Source organism: Acinonyx jubatus, chromosome A2 (assembly GCF_027475565.1).
Source record: "Acinonyx jubatus isolate Ajub_Pintada_27869175 chromosome A2, VMU_Ajub_asm_v1.0, whole genome shotgun sequence".
NCBI lineage: Eukaryota > Metazoa > Chordata > Mammalia > Carnivora > Felidae > Acinonyx > Acinonyx jubatus.
In genome coordinates, this window is record NC_069383.1 from 161,992,533 (window position 1) to 162,009,279 (window position 16,747).

At 60.1% G+C, this 16,747-nt stretch overlaps 1 protein-coding gene and 1 long non-coding RNA gene across 7 annotated transcripts in view; one reads left to right on the top strand and one right to left on the bottom strand.

The window, feature by feature from the left end:
- The window catches only part of UHRF1 (ubiquitin like with PHD and ring finger domains 1), a 174,016-nt gene that overhangs the window by 84,413 nt on the left and 72,856 nt on the right, over positions 1-16,747 (bottom strand). For all 6 annotated transcript variants that reach the window (XM_053220051.1, XM_053220052.1, XM_053220053.1 and 3 more), the window contains exons 17-18: positions 13,637-13,734; positions 1,008-1,173 (exon numbers count right to left, since the gene is read on the bottom strand). In XM_053220051.1, coding sequence (XP_053076026.1) covers positions 1,008-1,173; positions 13,637-13,734 — 264 coding nt within the window. The remainder of the gene's footprint in view (positions 1-1,007; positions 1,174-13,636; positions 13,735-16,747) is intronic.
- LOC113596354 (uncharacterized) lies at positions 10,768-16,456 on the top strand. Its single transcript, XR_008297338.1, has 3 exons — positions 10,768-10,843; positions 11,492-11,845; positions 13,256-16,456. It is a non-coding gene; the product is annotated as an uncharacterized LOC113596354 (long non-coding RNA).

A 16,747-nucleotide genomic window follows, 5' to 3' on the forward strand; every position in this document is an offset into this window, starting at 1 on the left:
GAAGGAGACGCGGCAAGCCCGCTGCCCTCCGCGCGTCCTTAGGCGGAGATCAAAGGCGCGACCCTCACCACGAGAGGGACCGACACTTGCAACAAAGCCACCCAGAACCAGGCAGGGGCGGGAAGGCAAAGGCATCACTCTCCTCGCCACAGCCAGGGGGCCGCACACCCCGGGCCAAATCCCGCCCGCCACCTGCTTTCGCACAGCCCGAGAATCAAGAATGCTGACCGCTTCTGGTTGGGGTCTCTTCGCTTTTAAATGGAAAAAATAACAAAAGAAGAAGGTTTCAGGACAAGTGAAAATTCCACGGCCTTCCCGTTTCAGTGCCCCCAAGTACTGTTTTTACTGGCACGTGGCCACGCCTCTCGGTTTACAGGTTCCCAAGGCGACAGAGCCGGGTGATGGGACAGAGACTGCCCCCCCCCCCCCCCCAAGGCTGCCCCACCGCCTGGCTCTCTGTGGAGAAGGTTTACAGACCCCTGGGTTGCAAGAACAGAGAAGCAGGTGTCCTAGATGGAGAGGCAGTCGTACGGGCAGCGACGAGAACTCCAGGCAGACAGGTTACAAATCCTCCGAACTACCGGGTGACACGAACACGAAGAAACCATGGTTTTTATGGTAAAAACACAACGCAGACCGTCCTCGTGTGTTTGCTGTCACGCACGGCACGCCCACACACATACGTGCGCACAGGTGTGACCTGCGCGGAAAGGGACGCGGCGCCCGGCGCCGGCTCTCATCGCCCGCCCTCGGCCAAGCGCCACCGCCCCCGGGGCTCGTCCCCGCCACCGGGTCCCACAGGGACAGGGGCTGCGGAACTCATTTGTGACGCCGGGCCCACAGGAAGAACTCCGTAACGTTGGCTGAAAATGAGGTCAGAGCGGCCCCGCGAACCCACGAATGGGTGTCCGCCGCCCCCAGACACGGTCACGCCAGACCCGGGGCCGCGGGGCACACACGGGGCGGAGGCTGGTGGAAAGCAGCGCCGGGCCCAGGGCGTCACCCACCTTGGCCAGGCCCGCCCGGTGGGCTCCCTGGGACTCGATGTAGGCCACGTATTTGTTGAAGTCCTTAAATTCTTCCATGGTTGGGCGGAACGTCATGATTTTACAGCTCGGGTTCTGGGCCCCGTGATCCTCAGACCCCATGGCTGCAGCTGAGGGACCGTCACACCTGCGAGGGAAGGACAAGAGAGTGTGAGCGTGTCAGTGCCGCCACCGTTCCCAACACGCTAAAGATACCGCGACCCCGGGAAGACAAAGGCAGGGCCCGCGCAGGGAGGCCAGGGCCAGAGAGGAGCCTGGGAACAGATTCCATCTCCACACTGGCACAAAAAATCAAAATGACTTCAACTAATTAAAAACAGAGGCGCCCTAGTTCTCAAAGCCAACGCACCACTGGCGGCCAGAGCACTAATTTCAAAGCAAGGGCCCCGAGAAAGCAAGGCTGCCCTTCTGGGGGATTTTGGATCCAGGTTCGCCAGCATGAGCTTCGAATCGACGCGTCTACCTCGGAGCCGATACCCATGCCCGCGGCAGCCCGCGGCAGAGGCCCTCGGAGGTGAGTGAGGCCGTGTGTGGGTGTGCCCTTCACGGTGTGCACCCCCGAGCCAGCAGGAGAACCCCTCCCCCGGGCGGCCCCACTGTGAGCGGCGCATGGAACACTCGAGCGTTCCAGGGGTTAAGGGGACCCAGCGAGGCAGCCGGTGGCCCATCCCAAGCAGGGAGGGGCTTGGTGACAGACTCTGGGGAAGGGTCCCTATTGTCAGATTAAGTTCTCCAAACTTGAGGGACAAAGACCAGCCTCCCTCCAGGATCTGAGAAAGGTCGGAACCCAAGTGCACACAGACCTGAGAACTTGGAAAGCAATTAGCCAGACCCCCCACGTAAGGAGGGGCAATGAGAAAGAGGGGCAGGAAGCCCGCCGATCCTGGAAGGACACGACACAGCCTCCCCAAAGGCACTCCCCTCCGCAGGCACTAGAGGGCAGCACGAGCCCAGGAATCTCTGCTCGGCCATCGGAACCGGCTGGGTAGGTTCTGGGGCCCTGAGCACCCCTTCCAGGCCCCTGAGGGTCCTGTCACGTGGCGGGGGGGGGGGGGGGTAGGTCATCACTGTCGCCCCGTGTGCATAGCAAGGTCCAAAGCTTTTCCCTGAGGGGCGGCCACAAAGCTGAAGTGTGCATGGCAGGCCACAGACACCTGTGACAATAGGTGACAGCAGTCCTGGGTGGGATCACAGGGAACCACCATGAAAACGCGGCTGTATAAAGGGAGAGGGGTTGTCACCAACCTTCCTCCAGGGCAGCTATAGGGCTCCAGCCACAGCCGGGCTGCCTGCCCAGGAGACCGCCCCCTGGAGCCCTGACCAGCCCCATCCCGGGGACTGAGCAGCACGCAACCCCAACCCAGCCCAGTCGCCTGCAGCCAGGGCCTGGGACCCAAATCCCCACCCAACCCCACCCTCTCCCCTCCAGCCCAGAGGCCACGGTGCAGGGCTCGCTTACGCTTACGACTTCTGTTGCTGCACAGAAACACAGGGTGTGTCTGTCCTGCGGGAGCCCGTGGCCCTGGGGGTGGGGGCGGGGGTTGGGGAGACCTTGACCGGACCCTCTTGGAACGTCGGCACGGACTGAGCTGTGCAGGGAGCCGCAGAACGGGAGAGTGAGGAGACCGCCCTGTGCGGGGACCTCACCCCAGACACCAGCTCTAACACCACGAGGACAGGCTGCAGCTGAGGCTCATGGGCCTTTGTCTGCCCTCAGCCCACAGGCCACCCCCTACCCTGCCGCCCCCCACCCGTCTCCCACCACCCTGCCACCCCCTCACCCCACGCCCTGCCACCCCCACCGCGTGGTGCGGTGAGACCTGGGGATCCCGCTGACCACCCAGCTTGTACGGATAAGCAACCCCGCCCCCCGCCGGACATGACCACCCGGCCACGGCCGCGGGTCCTGAGCCCCCAGCCCGCCGTGGACAGGGCCCAGGCTGGCTGCCAGCGGGCACATTAGCACCCAACAGTCCCCAGCCCTGCCGTTCGTGACGGACGTGGGTGACCCATCCGCTCCACACACTAAACTCGTTTTTCGTCGTTCACCGAGGCCACACGCAGATAAGTGGCAGGGCCCGGGTTCCCACACCCGACAGCTCCCGCTGGTGGCTTGGCCGGTGCTGGCCGGCAGCTCCTCTTCCTGCCGGGCCAGCTCATGGGTGGCCTGCGGGGGTGGGCGCACCGGTCACCGCCAGCTGTGTCCCCTCCAGCGGAGGCCGCCTCCGGCCCTGTCCGCCAGCCGGCACCGACGGTGGGAGAGGACACCGGGCGGTACGCCCGCCATCTCGCCGCGACCGGCCTGCCCCGGGCAGAGCGGGGGCCGCCTCGGGTCCTGCCCGCACGAGCTCCCTCGCGCTTTGGAAATCACGACGTGGAGACGAGCTTCCCGTCCGGGAGGCGGAAAAAGCAGATGACAAGACGGCAGGCGGGTTTTCGGCACACCCTACTCCAACCACCACTGTCCTCTCGATTCAGCCCAGCGGTGGATTACGTGTGATTTTTCTTCTGTCTTATTTGTGCCTTTCGAAATGAAGGTTTTGAGTAGGTAAATATAAAGAGGAAAATTAAAACGGTCTCTAATCCCAACACTCCATACCCTTGACACGTTCTTTGAAGGCAGGCAAATAAAAATCATACGTGTACGTACTTACGAAACGGAAAAGGAATCTCACCGAACAGCAGCCCTGGGCCAACCTTCCAGTTTATTGGAAACATGGGCCGGGGGGGAGGGGGACGGACCACCCTGAGGGAACTTGCAGAACGGTCCAGAAAGAGCGGTGGACTCTTTACAAGTCGGCACCAAGCTGAAAAGCAGGCACGCTGACAATGAAACACTAAAAAGACACAGCCCAGTAAAAAAATGCACAAAGGACATTTCTTCAAAGAAAATACACGCACAGCCAACGATCCCATGAAACGCTGCTCAGCATGATTAGCCATCAGGGAAACGTAAACCAAAACCATAGCGAGACATGCTACACCCCCACCAGGACGGCCGTGAGAAAAAGGACGGACGATAACAAGTGTTGGCGAGGGGGTGGACAAAGCAGAACTCCGACACACGGCTGGTGGGAACGGAAAGCGGGGCAGCCGCCGTGGAAAAGTCCGGCGGTTCCTCAACAAGTGACCGTAGAATTTCCCAGGTGACCCAGCAATTCTGCTCATAGACGTATGCCCAGGGGACGGGAAAACGCGTGTCCACGCAAAAACTCTCACACCCGTGTTCAGAGCAGCGTTACTCACATTGGCCAGAAGGTGGAAACCACACAAGTGCCCGCTGACCGTTGCACAGATACGCACAACGTGTCCCCCGCGCACAGCACGTCCCTCGGCCGCGAGCAGGAGCGACGCGCCGACACCCAGTGCTCCGCGGACGGACCCCGAACACACGACGCTCAGGGAGGGAACCGGACATGAGAGGCCACGTGGGGTGTGGGTCCACGTGCGTGAAACATCCAGAACAGGCTCCTCCACGGACAGGGAGCAGATTAATGGGTTTCGGGGGCCCGTGGAGGGGGTGGGATGACTGTTGATGGGGATGGGGCTTCTTTTCTGGGGCGATGGAATGTTCTGGAATTATTGTGGCCTGGTGATGGTCACACAACTCTGAATACGGTAGAAACCATGGAACTGTATGCTCTAAGTGGGTGCGCTTTATGTGTGAATTACGGCTCAATAAGGCTGTTACTAACCCCCACTAAAAATAAAGTAGAGGCAAGCGGAGGGTGGCAAGAAGGAAAGGGGAGGAAAGTTCTGCCCTTGGAGAAACCACTGCAACGGGCTCAGAGACGTCGGCATGCCGTGACGGAGGAGCCAGGCTTCGGGAAGACGTCCGGGGATCAGTGCGGAAATCCGGACCAGGGCTGGATGTCAGGCGGCACGAGGGAACAGCGGTTCGTCTGGGGGTGCGGTCATGATACCGGTGACACTTCAAGACGCTTTGTTAAAATCAAACGGGCGTGGCAAGCGCGACCGCTCGCTGCCCGCCGGGCCCTTCTCACGCTGTTTCCCGTCAGGGCTCACACACCTGCCTTGCTGGCCTGGGCCGCGGCCGGGCACGCCCCTCGATGGGGACCCCCTTGTCCCGGTCTCCCGTGCCGGGACACGGAGGGCCGTTCCTCTGAGGGACATGGGGCAGGGAGGGGATCTGACTTGCAGCCGTCTTCGGATTTGCTTCCCTTCCATGCTCACAAAACCACACAAAACTTCTCATGCTCATCAGCTCCAAAGGCACGAAGCTGTCATGTTTCCACTCACTCTGTACGGCCCTCACGGACGCGGCCCGGGGCCACCCGCCTGCCACTGGGGCCCGGGCGCCGGGCATCCTCCTTGGCCGACCGGGGAACAGGTGGTTTTAGGTCCTGGAGCTGGAAGTGGCCGAGTCAGGGACAGACAGACAACAGCACAGACTGGTGAGCGAGGACTCTGAAGACAAAGCCAGCGTGTGACAGGACAGCACCGGGAGGCGGGGGTCTGTCTGGCCGAAACCGAATGTCCAATTCAATCAGGGTGCAAATCACACGGAGGTCAGGGGCGAGAGAAAATTCCAGGCAGAGGGAAGAATCTTGGCGATGGCAGGGAAAAGGTGAGTGGACGGCGAGCCGGGAGGGCCACGTGGTGGGGCGCATGCTATGTTGGGTTGACCGGGAAGCCCCTGGGAGTTTAGGGCAAGGGCACTAAGGGGTTAAAGACCCCATTAACATCCTGAGAAAGCCCTCTCTGGCCGTGGGAAATGGACTACAGCCAAGGCCGGCCTCGTGGGCTCAAGACCCAGGCAGTCACCCCTGGCCCGGGTTTAACACTTGGCCGTTGCCCACTTGAAATTATTCCATTTTACATTTTTTTAAAGTTTACTTATTGAGAGAGAGAGCAGGGCAGGGCAGGGTCAGAGAGAGAGAGGAAGAGAGAGAATCCCAAGCCGACCCTGCCACCATCAGCCCGATGTGGGGCTCAAACTCATGAATGGTGAGATGGTGACCCGAGTTGAGAGCAAGAGTCAGATGCTTAACTGACTGAGCCACCCAAGTGCCCGAAATTCTTCCATTTTAGACCGAGAGGCCTAAGGGTCTCACTTCATCCTGGGCCCGACAGGCACTACAGTCAGGCCCGGCTGCAGGGGGCCAGCATGGAAGCCGGCAGACAAGGCAGAGCCAGGGACAACAGTAGAGTCGAGGGGGCTGGATGATTTCAAGGGCAGAGGCATGGGTGGGGAAGGAGGAACCAAGGGCAGGGAAGACCACTGGCCCGGCCAGCAGAAGGTGGGGGGGTGAGGCCGGTGGGAGAGGTTTGGGTAAGATTGTGGTGGGCAGCAGAATGCCCCCCAAACGGCCACGTCCTAGTCCCCGGGACCAGGACTGTGTCCCCTTCCACCACAAAAGGGACACTACAGAGCCTGACCTGGGGATGGTCCTGGATCCTCATGAGAGAAGAGACAATGCAGGGGCAGAGGCTGCATGGATCCAAAGAAGGGCCCGCGCCAGGGAAAGCACCCAGTCCTCTGAAGCTGAACCAGATCAAGAAAATCACTTCCGGGGGCGGGGGGGGGCAGTGGGTATCTGGGTGGCTCAGTAGGTTAAGCGTCCGACTTCGGCTCAGGTCACGATCTCACAGTCCGTGAGTTCGAGCCCCGCGTCGGGCCCTGTGGTGACAGCTCGGAGCCCGGAGCCTGCTTCACATTCTGTGTCTCCCTCTCTGTCTGCCCCTCCCCTGCTCACACTCTGTCTCTCCCTCTCTCTCTCAAAAATAACTAATCTTAAAAAAAATTAAACTTTATAGCAGCGCTTTCAACAATAGCCAGATTATGCAAAGAGCCTAAATGTCCATCAACTGACGAACGGATAAAGAAGATGTGGTTTACAGATACAAGGGAATACTACTTGGCAATGAGAAAGAATGAAATCCTGCCATTTGCAGCAACGTGGATGGAACCAGAGGGTATTATGCTGAGTGAGATAAGTCGGTCCGGAAAGGACAGATACCATATGTTTTCACTCCTATGTGGATCTTGAGAAACTTGACAGAAGACCATGGGGAAGGGGAGGGGAGAGGAAAAAATAGGTACAAACAGAGAGGGAGGGAGGCAAACCGTTAGAGACGCTTAAATACAGAGAACCGGGGGTTGATGGGGTTGGGGGGAGGGGAGGGTGGGTGGTGGGCATGGAGGCGGGCACCTGTTGGGATGAGCCCTGGGTGTTGCTGTATGGAAACCAATTTGACAGCGAGTATTTTCGTTAAAAAAAAAAAAAAAAAAAAAAGAATCATTCCCTTAAAAATTAATTAATTAATTAAAGTACGTTAAAATAAGTTTTTAAAAAACAGGAAAGAAAATCACTTCTGCCCCGACGTCTCCTGAAGGAGCCACCTGCCGACGGCTTGATTTCTGCCTGTGAGACTCACCCAGAAGTGTGGCCTCCCAGGCGTGGGAGAGAATCAAGTCACCGCGAATCCCTCAGGATTTCCACTCGTGTGACACCCCCACCCCCCGTGAGGCTCCCTCGGCTGTGGGAGCCACGGCCACCTCACAGGAGGGACACCCTGGAACCCCCGTCCCCTCCGCCCGTCCAAGCACAGCCCGACTTCTGGCCGCACGCTCAGCAGGCAGGGGGCGCCCGCCTCCCGTCCCGGCGGCCCCCCCAGACCCGAGCCAGGCCCCGCCACCCGTGCAGAGGCAGGGCGACACCGTGAAGCCAGAGCCAGCTGGGCTGTGCACCGGGTTTTTTTCCCTAGCAGGCAGGGCGGCCCCGAGCCTCCTGGTGGGTTCCCTGGCTGCGACCCGCCTGACCTCTCACAGAAAGGAGAGTGTCCTCACCGCGAGGCCCAGAGCAGAGAGGCACATATGCCGACCACCGCGGGGACACACGCTCCCATGGGCAAATTCCGAGTACGTGAAGTTTATCTCCGTCAAGTTATTAACGTCTTTCAAGTCATTTGCTCGGGACCCCGCATGCCGCGGGCCTTCCTGGCCTGATGCCCTCCCGGCCACCCGGGACCAACGATCGCAGTACGATCGCAGTACGTAAGGGCAGCGCCCGGCTGTCGGGGGCAACCCCAGGTAGCTCCTCCCCACACCCGGAAGAGGAACAAGCATCGTCAGCCCAGGGATGTGTCGCAAGAGGGCGACGTTGGGCAGGGCTGCCCAGGGCTGCCTGTTTGGGTCGGGGCCATTCTCTGAGTCACGGTCACCTGGGCCCGGGGAAGGCCTGGCACCCCACCCAGGGGTCTTTCAACGCAGGGACTCGTGAGCTGTGGGGGGAGACACCGGCCGACCCCGAGGAGTCCTCGGCCACCACGGGCCCTACACGGCCTGGCGCCCTCATCCGCCCGCAACCCCCACCCCCCCCCGCCCCCCCCCCGCCCCGCCCCAGCTGCCACCTGGTCAGGAGCAGAAGGCTGTCCCCACATCTGGAATCCAGCCCCAGGACAGAGCCCCCTGGATCCTGATAAAGGGGCGCACTGAGCCCCGGAAGCCTCCCCGCAGAGTGGGAACAAACACGTGAGGGGTGGGGCCCCCACAGCCAGTGAGCAATCCGCAAACCGGAACCAGAGGGGAGAGAGGATTGCTCCGGCCCAGGACGCAGCCTCAGGTTTTCTGACTGAAGGGCTCAGAGACTGACCCTGACGGGTTATGAGGTCGGATGGCAGACGTTTTCCAGGATGTGGATGGGGGGAATCTGCACCTCTGAGGTTGTGATATGTAACATGCCTGAAAGTATGTCCTCTGAGCAAATGTGACCTTACAATGAAGGTTAACTGTGAGGAAATATAACCTTGAGAAATACTTAACTACCCTTGTCTTGGGAAGTAGCTGGGGCTCCATGAACATGATGTCTGAAAGTTCCCTGGGAACCCCAGTCCTTCTCGGGGAGGCCCATCCCCTGCCCCAAAGGGGCCTCTCTCCCCCCAACCCCTCACCTCTACCTGCCCCTGCCAGGCTTCGGGCCAGGAGGTCTGGCCATCGGATGAAACGCCCAGTGACCCCCCCAGCCAGCCTGCCCCCACCTCGGCACGGCTCCTGCTGGCAGAGGACAGCTCCCGAAAGGGGGCGACGGCAGTCAGGCCCTGGAGCGCGATCGCTCCCCAGGAGGGGCCTCTGCGTCACCAGGACTCGAGGGGGAACCTACCGCAGAGGTGACACAAGAGCCCCCACAACCCCCCTCATCTGGTCCCCCGTGTGGGCCCGGTGCTGTGTCACTGTGTCCCACAAGCGGCTGCAGAGAGGGCCAGGTGCCTGTGCGTGTGGTCAGGGTCCGGCAAGGAAGAGAGACTAGAAAGTCCTCCACATCCTCCTCCTCCTCCTCGGGGAGCGTCAACTAGGCCCCAGGTTCTCCGCGAGGCACGGACACGATCCCTGACCTCACAGAGCCCGCAAGCTGGGGACCCGGCCGACCCCCGTGTCACAGAACCCTCACCCTGCCTGCCCTCGGGCCCACGGCACCACACGTGGGGAGGGCTCTACGTGCCTCCAAGCAGCAGGAGAGCACTGGCCGGCGGGAGCATGGGGCCCAGGAGGACGGCTGACCAGGGCGGACAGCGGGCAGAAGTGCTGGGCACAGCCCGGGACGACACGGACTCCACAGAGGATCCCAGACTCGATCGGCCTTGGTGCCACAGACACGGCCCGTCCGAGATGGCCACAGAGACAGAAGGGGACCGAGCAGGCAGAGCGCCTCCCAGAGGCAGGACGCCAGGAGGCCGGGGCATCCCCTCTGGAGTTCCCTGCCTTTTCCGGCTTCCAGGAGCAGCGCATCCCTGGCCGGCGGCCCGTCCTCCACCCTCACAGCCAGTGGCACAGGGTCCGCCCACGGCTCTGCCTCCGGCCCTCCGGCCCCCCTCGTACAACGACCCTGGTGTTGGCACCGGGACCCCAGATAATCCAGTTAACATCTCCCATCTCGGGGGCCTTCAGGTAACCCCGTCTGCCAAGCAAGTCCCTCTTACCACGCGGGGGAGCACACACACTGCCAGGCTCCCGCGAGCGGGCCGCGTGCGCCTTCGGGAGGCACTACTCAGGCCGCTCAGGTGCCGTGTGAAAAGTCCATCGTGCAAAGAAAGAAACAGTCCCCGCGTCCCCCCAACCTGGGCGCTTTCTGCTGTGGGGCACATCTCGGGAAGACCAGCACATCCGCCTACGTTCACCCAGACAGGAGCACAGTTTCTAGAACGTCGGAAACGGGACCGGGCTACCAACGGTGGTCCACAGGCCCTGTTGTCCCCGAACCTAAGCAGACGTGGACAGCGGCCCGGGGCCACGGAGCAGAAAGAGCCGCCCTTACACTGCAGGGTTAAGATCCCCAGGGACAGCCAGCGGCGGGGGCTGTGCAGGCGACCCCCGCCAACAACCTCGGCCTGCAAGTTCACAGTGGCGCTAGCAGGCCCGGGTATGGTGGCGGCTGTCCCAAGAGGAGCTCTTGCGCACGGCTGGGGGGGGGGGGGGGGGGGGAGATGGGAAGTGGCACGGCCACTGTGGAATGCAGCGTGGCAGTAACTGAAAAGGTGACACAAGGGCTGGGACCATGTGACCCAGCAACCCCACGCCCAGTGTCTACCCAAGAAAAACAAAACAGACGTCGGCACAGAAACCTGTAGTGAACGTTCACAGCAGCATCCTTCGTAACACCCCCAAAGGGGAAAGAACCAAAATACCCATCGACTGATGAACGGCTACACACGGTGTGTCCCCCACGCGTGGGAACGCGATCAGCCAGGAGCCGGAGCGAGCCCCCCCCTCCCCCAAGGACGGACCCCAGACACGCGACGCTCAGGGAGGGAACCAGACCTGAGAGGCCAAGCGGGGTGTGAGTCCGCGTGGGTGAGACATCCAGAACGGGCCCATCCAGGGACAGGAAGGGGACTCGTGGGGGCCAGGGGAGGGGGAGGGACAGTGACTGCTTCACGCACGGGTTTACATTATAGGAGGGGTTTCTTTCTGGGGGGATACAACGCCCTAGAATCAGATGGTTGCATAGCTCTGCATACATACTAAAAAATCACTGTACTGGGGCGCCTGGGTGGCTCAGGCAGTTAAGTGTCTGACTTCGGCTCAGGTCATGATCTCAGGTCTCATGGGTTCGAGCCCCACGTCAGGCTCTGTGCTGACGGCTCAGAGCCTGGAGTCTGCTTCGGATGCTGAGTTGCCCCTTCTCTCAGCCACTCCCCCACTTGTGCTCTCTCTCAAAAATAAGTAACATCTAAAAATATATAATAAAATTTAAAAATTTAAATAAAAATCCCTGTACCGTACACTTTAAAGGGTGACTGTTACGGTATGCGAATTCTGTCTCCCTAAGGACGAATTTTTGCAAAGCCCAAGGTAGCCTGCTGGGGACCTGCCAGACCACAGGGAACTGGTCTGCTTTCTCTCAAGGATTCTAATCTCCCTGAACGCCCCAGGCCTTTTGGAAGAAGGAACCAGGAGTCTAAATTCACGTCTCCCCCTCTGCCAGAGAACCTTTTCAGTCGTGGCGCTCAGTTTCTTCAGCTACAAAATGGGCTGATCGAGGGAGAGGGCAGGTCAGGATGACCGCAGCGAGGGACCACTAAAGGTTAATCTAATCGCACGGAACGAGGTACGCACACAGAACATGCCCCACTGATCTGGGTACAAAGAGATGGCCACGTTTTGGAGATGTGGCCGTCTTCCGACAAAGCACAAGCTTTAAGAGTGAAAGCAATGCCGTCGGAGACACAGAGGAGATCGCTTCCGAACCCGTCCACGAAGGCCTGGCCCATCCGGCCCCGGCAAGCGACAAACTAACCCAGACCAAGGCCGACACACCTTTTCTGTACAGGATCACACGGTAAATATTCCCACCTACATCCTCGAGCCCGACTCTCCATTCTCGAGCTCGAGCTGACAGAGGCGATCTGTCCAGGCACGCCGCACTCTGCGTGCCGATAAAACTTTACTTGCAAAAACAGGCAGAGGGCCAGATCGGTCCACCGACCGGTTAGCTGACCCCACCCCCAGATGCCTGAAGTCCACCCCTTAAGCAACAAAACCTTTTCTTCACCTCTCCTACGGGGGACCTGAGTTCCACTGCCCACCTCCCTGATTTCCTAAATCACGACAGAGCAAAAAAAGCCACACTCCAGACCACGCTTGGCCCAATTAGCTACACGGCCTGGGAGCCCAACACTGAACACGAGGTAGCCATTCTCGGGGCACCAGGGAAAGCCACCGTGGGATGGCCAGGAGCACACAGGACTGTTCGCCCTACACTGGCCAACCCCCTGCCGCCAGTCACCCCTCACAGGCCACACCCGCTCTGTAGATGTGAGCCGGGAGATGATGAGGTTGTTCAATCTCTTATGAGCCCACCACTGGCCCACCATCTGAGGCCGCCTCTTTAAAACCCTCTGTCCCGGGTTTATTAGAAAAGTACAGGAGGAGGCAGAATGCCCGGAGTGAACACCCGCAGCAGCTGGGCAATGCGATTCTTTTCAAGGTATTTTATCGTATTGTATTCGTAATTTTTTAATGTTTATGTATTTCTTGAGAGAGGGGGAGGAGAGAGACAGACAGACAGTGTGAGTGGGGGAGGGGCAGAGAGAGAGGGAGACCCAGAATCGGAAGCAGGCTCCAGGCTCCAAGCTGTTGGCACAGAGCCTGACGTGGGGCTCGAACCCACAAACAGCGGGATCGTGACCTGTGTCCAAGTTGGACACTTAACCGACGGAGCCACCTAGGTATACAACAGCCCAAAAGGTATTTTAAAGGGGCACCTGGGTAGCTCCGTCATTAGGCATCTGACTACTGATTTCGGTTCAGCTCATGAGCTCACAGTTTGTGGGATCGAGCCCCATGTCAGGCTCTGTGCTGACAGTGAGGAGCCCGCTTGGGATTCTCTCTCTCCCTCTGTGTCTCGCACATGTAGGTATGTGCACACTCTCTCTCAAAATAAATCAAGAAACGTTTTTTTCTAAAAACAGCATTTTAAGGGGCACCTGGGTGGCTTAGTCAGTTAGGCACCCGACTCTCGATTTCAGCTCAGGGCGTGATCTTGCGGTTGGGGAGTTTGAGCCCCACGTCGGGCTCTGCACGGACAGCACAGATTCTCTCTCTCCTTTTCTCTCTGTCCTTCCCCCCCTCCTCTCTCCCTCTCTCTCAAAAATAAATAAACATTAAAAAAAAGGTATTTTAAAGTAATTCTCCATTTTTAGAGACCCCCCCCCACTTCTCCACTGTGACTGGTCACCATTTCCTGCAGGGAGTGGTTTGGGGTGAACGTGCCCCCGGATGAGCCAGGTCCTGATCCACATGACGCAGATGGGGCAGCTCAAGCGGGGCGATGCCCGCATCCCCCGAAATGCGCCATGGCGAGGTGCAGCACTGTCACTCGGACGCCGAAGGACGGGAGCGCAAACGTGAGCGCCGGACTAGAGGAGGAGCGGCCAGCAGAGCCACCCCGAGGGTTCTGGGCTCCTCTGTGCAAAGGCTCCCGGGCCCCGGACAGCCCTGAACTCAGGGCCAAACAGCAGCCGCCTTCTCCCAGCGTGCGTGCAGGCCTGATGGGCTGCCCCGGGGGGAGCCGCGGCCTTCAGTGCCTCGCTCTCCTGTGGCCACCTGGGCCTAGGGCCCGAGCACTTACTTCAGAGTCCCGGTCGTACTGGAGAGCCAAGGCCGCGGACGACAGGTGCCCCGTAGCTGGCAGGGGTTTCTATCAGGTCCCGGCAAGGGTGATGGTTCCTACGGTGCACAAAATAAAAGCACAATGAGCTAAACGGATCGCATGCTTAAATCTCAATTCCAGACTCTACTCCTAACAGCTGCGTGTAGCCCAAGGATACTGCCTTTACCCAGACATTTCCAAATCCTTGCCAATTTGCAAGAACAGTAAAATCATAGCTGTAAGCACTTTCCCCATTGAAGTCCTGCAACAACTGCCCGTTTTAGGCTCGGCCCCTAAAAATCAGTAGCTGATGAAGTGAGGGCTCCATGAGACAATCAAATTAAACCAAAGGAGCTTCTGGAAACCTTAAGATTCAGGCAGCTCCTCAGAGGTTTATAAGAAGTTCTGCCTCCTCCAAAGCCCCCCAGTCAGAAAGGCACCCCTCCAAGGAGGAGAGTCACAGGGACAACACGTATGTCTGGCGACCAGTGATGACACCCCCGGCAGGCGGAGAGCACAGGCAGAGGACAGAGCAGGGGCTGTACGGGGCCAAGACCCTCGGAGGGCAGGGTCCGAGCCAGTGAATGCACCGCTGGGCACAGAGACACCCCAACACTATTGAGTGGACACAGGACAAGACTCCCAACCTTCGGTGTAGCCCTGGCACCTTGGACAACCCGGGCTATCAGCTCTCCCGGATGCTCCCACGTTTTCTCTTATTTTTGTCGGGTTTTTTAAATTCCTGAGCACGACCCCATTAAACAGATCACACCGTCTCCTCCCAGGTCAGACCCCCGGTTGAAAGCGTCAAGCTGTGGGACTGCCCGACCTCGGCTGCGCCCCTCTTCTGGGCAAGGTAAATAAACTCCCGAGGCCTCCCCGGCCTGCGCCTGCGCCCCGCGCAGCTGCCTCCCCCCCTCCACAGCCCCGCTAGCACCTGCCGGAGGCAAGGCTCAAGTCTGAGGACCCCTCCCTGGAGGTGTGGCTGGCAGAGCGCAGCCCCCAGGATGTCCACGCCCTCAAGCCCTCATCCCTGCAACCTGAGGCCCCGCTCCCTTCCGCAGCAGAGGGGACTCTGCAGGTTAAGGACCTTCAGGCGGGAAGATGACCCTGGGTCACGGGCGGAGCAGGAGGGTCAGAGAAGGCGACACGACAATAGGAGCAGAGGCCGCACCGTCACACTGGGAAGGAGGAAGGTGGTGCCCCTCGAAGCCGCACAGGCAAAGAACGGACTCCCGCCGGAGCCACCGGACGGAGCCGGCCCTGCCCACGCCTCGGCGGCAGCCCCGTCAGACCCGTGCCCGCGTCCTGGCCTCCCGATCGGGGGCATCGGTGTGTGCGGTTTTCAGTCACGAAGCGTGGTTCCCCGTTACAGCGGCACAGGGACACTCACACGGTGGCTTCTGTGTGCATTTCACGGATTTCAGGGGCGTGGAGAGATCTCTTCACTTCCACTGACCGAGCGGACTCTAGGCCGCGAGCTGCTGGCCTCGGGCTTTTTTGCTCCTGTGTCGAGGGGATCACATGTCTCCCTCCTCGCTCCTGACGGTCTCTGCACAGGCTGTTCCCACGCTGGACATGGGCCGCACCCACCAGCACGTGGTCTGAAAGGCAGAGACCACCAGGGCCCGTGGTTCTGAGCTGGACAGACCCAGCGCTGCCGGGCCACCAAGACCATGGGTCCTACTACCCTCCTGCTCTGGGGGACAACGGCACTGACCCCCAAGCTGGGAGGCCGGGGTCGGGCCCCAGTTCTGTGGCCACAGCCCAAAGACAGCCTCTGTCCACCCTGACCCATGTCCACAGTGACCAAGGGGCCAGGCCCACCTGCCTCCACTGCTCCTTCAGGGGCCGCGTCCCCTACCCACCCCCCACCCCCGCCCGCACATGGCTGGCCAGCAGCCACCCTGGAGGTGCTGGGATGCCAGAGCCTGGCCTCAGGGCCCTGAAGCGTGGGCTGGGCACAGTGACAGCCTCCCAAACAGGACAGCATGGGAACAGGGAAGGGAGTGAGCTTACAGTGGAGACACTGGACGGCCCACCTCAGCCGGGGGACCAAGGCCAACACCGCGGTGACAGCACGCACCCCCGGGGTGGTGTCAGGGGGAGGGCGCTTCACTCGGGGAGTCCTCCTCCCTAAACCCATCGCCCCAGTCTCACTACGAGAAAAGCCGCAGACGCACCCAAGGAAGGGCCTTCTAGAAAACCCCTGCCCGGGCCTCTCAAAACTGTCACGGAGCATGGAGCTGAACAGAGTGCGGACTTTACTTACTAAGAATGTATCAACATTGGTTCATTAACTGCAACAAATGCTCCAGCCTGAGAGGAGGTCCCAGTGGGGAGACCATGTGGGGTGCGGGGAGCACTCTCAATTTCTCTGTCCCAGCAAGATGCTTTAAAAAAATAAAGTCTAAGTAACGTTTTTAAAGAAAAACAAAACAGAAAGGCCCAGGCAAGGCAGGCTGGGTTTGATGCTTCCTGTTGCCCAGGCTGGCCTGGCCCAGCCGCTGACCTCACTGTGGGCCCCGGGAAATCTGGGGCGCTAAGAATAGAACCCGGGAAGGGAGTCCGGTTGCAACAAGGTAAGAGCCTGCAGTGGCGACCTGAGACATCAGACATCGATGTCCCTAAAAGGGGACCATCTGACCATCCCTCCTTTAAAAAGGCACAATCTGACCACTGGAAGAGGCCGTTACTCTGAGCGCGGGCATGCAGGGGCTGAAGCAGCAGGCTGGGTGGTGTTCGCTTCACCCCCACCCCGACCCTGCAAAGGGCAGGCAGGCGGGGCCAGGAAGCAGCAGCAGCAGGAAACAGGGAAAGAGCCAGCTGCACCTCAAGGCTGAGGCATTAGGGACTGCCACCACCTGGTGGCCTCTCTGGGGCACCCCCTGCTTGGCTGGGTAAGGAACCCCTGAGTCCCCTGGTCCTACCAGCTCTCAGCTGTCCAGGGCTGACCCTCAGGGTAGGTCTGGAGGGCTGGCCCACACCAGACCACACTGCCCATTCGTGCCCTGGAGCTGGGCCCGGGTTTTGGGAGGCAGAGCGCTGACTGGGCAGCCTCCGGGCCAGATGGGAAGGGAGCCCTCACCT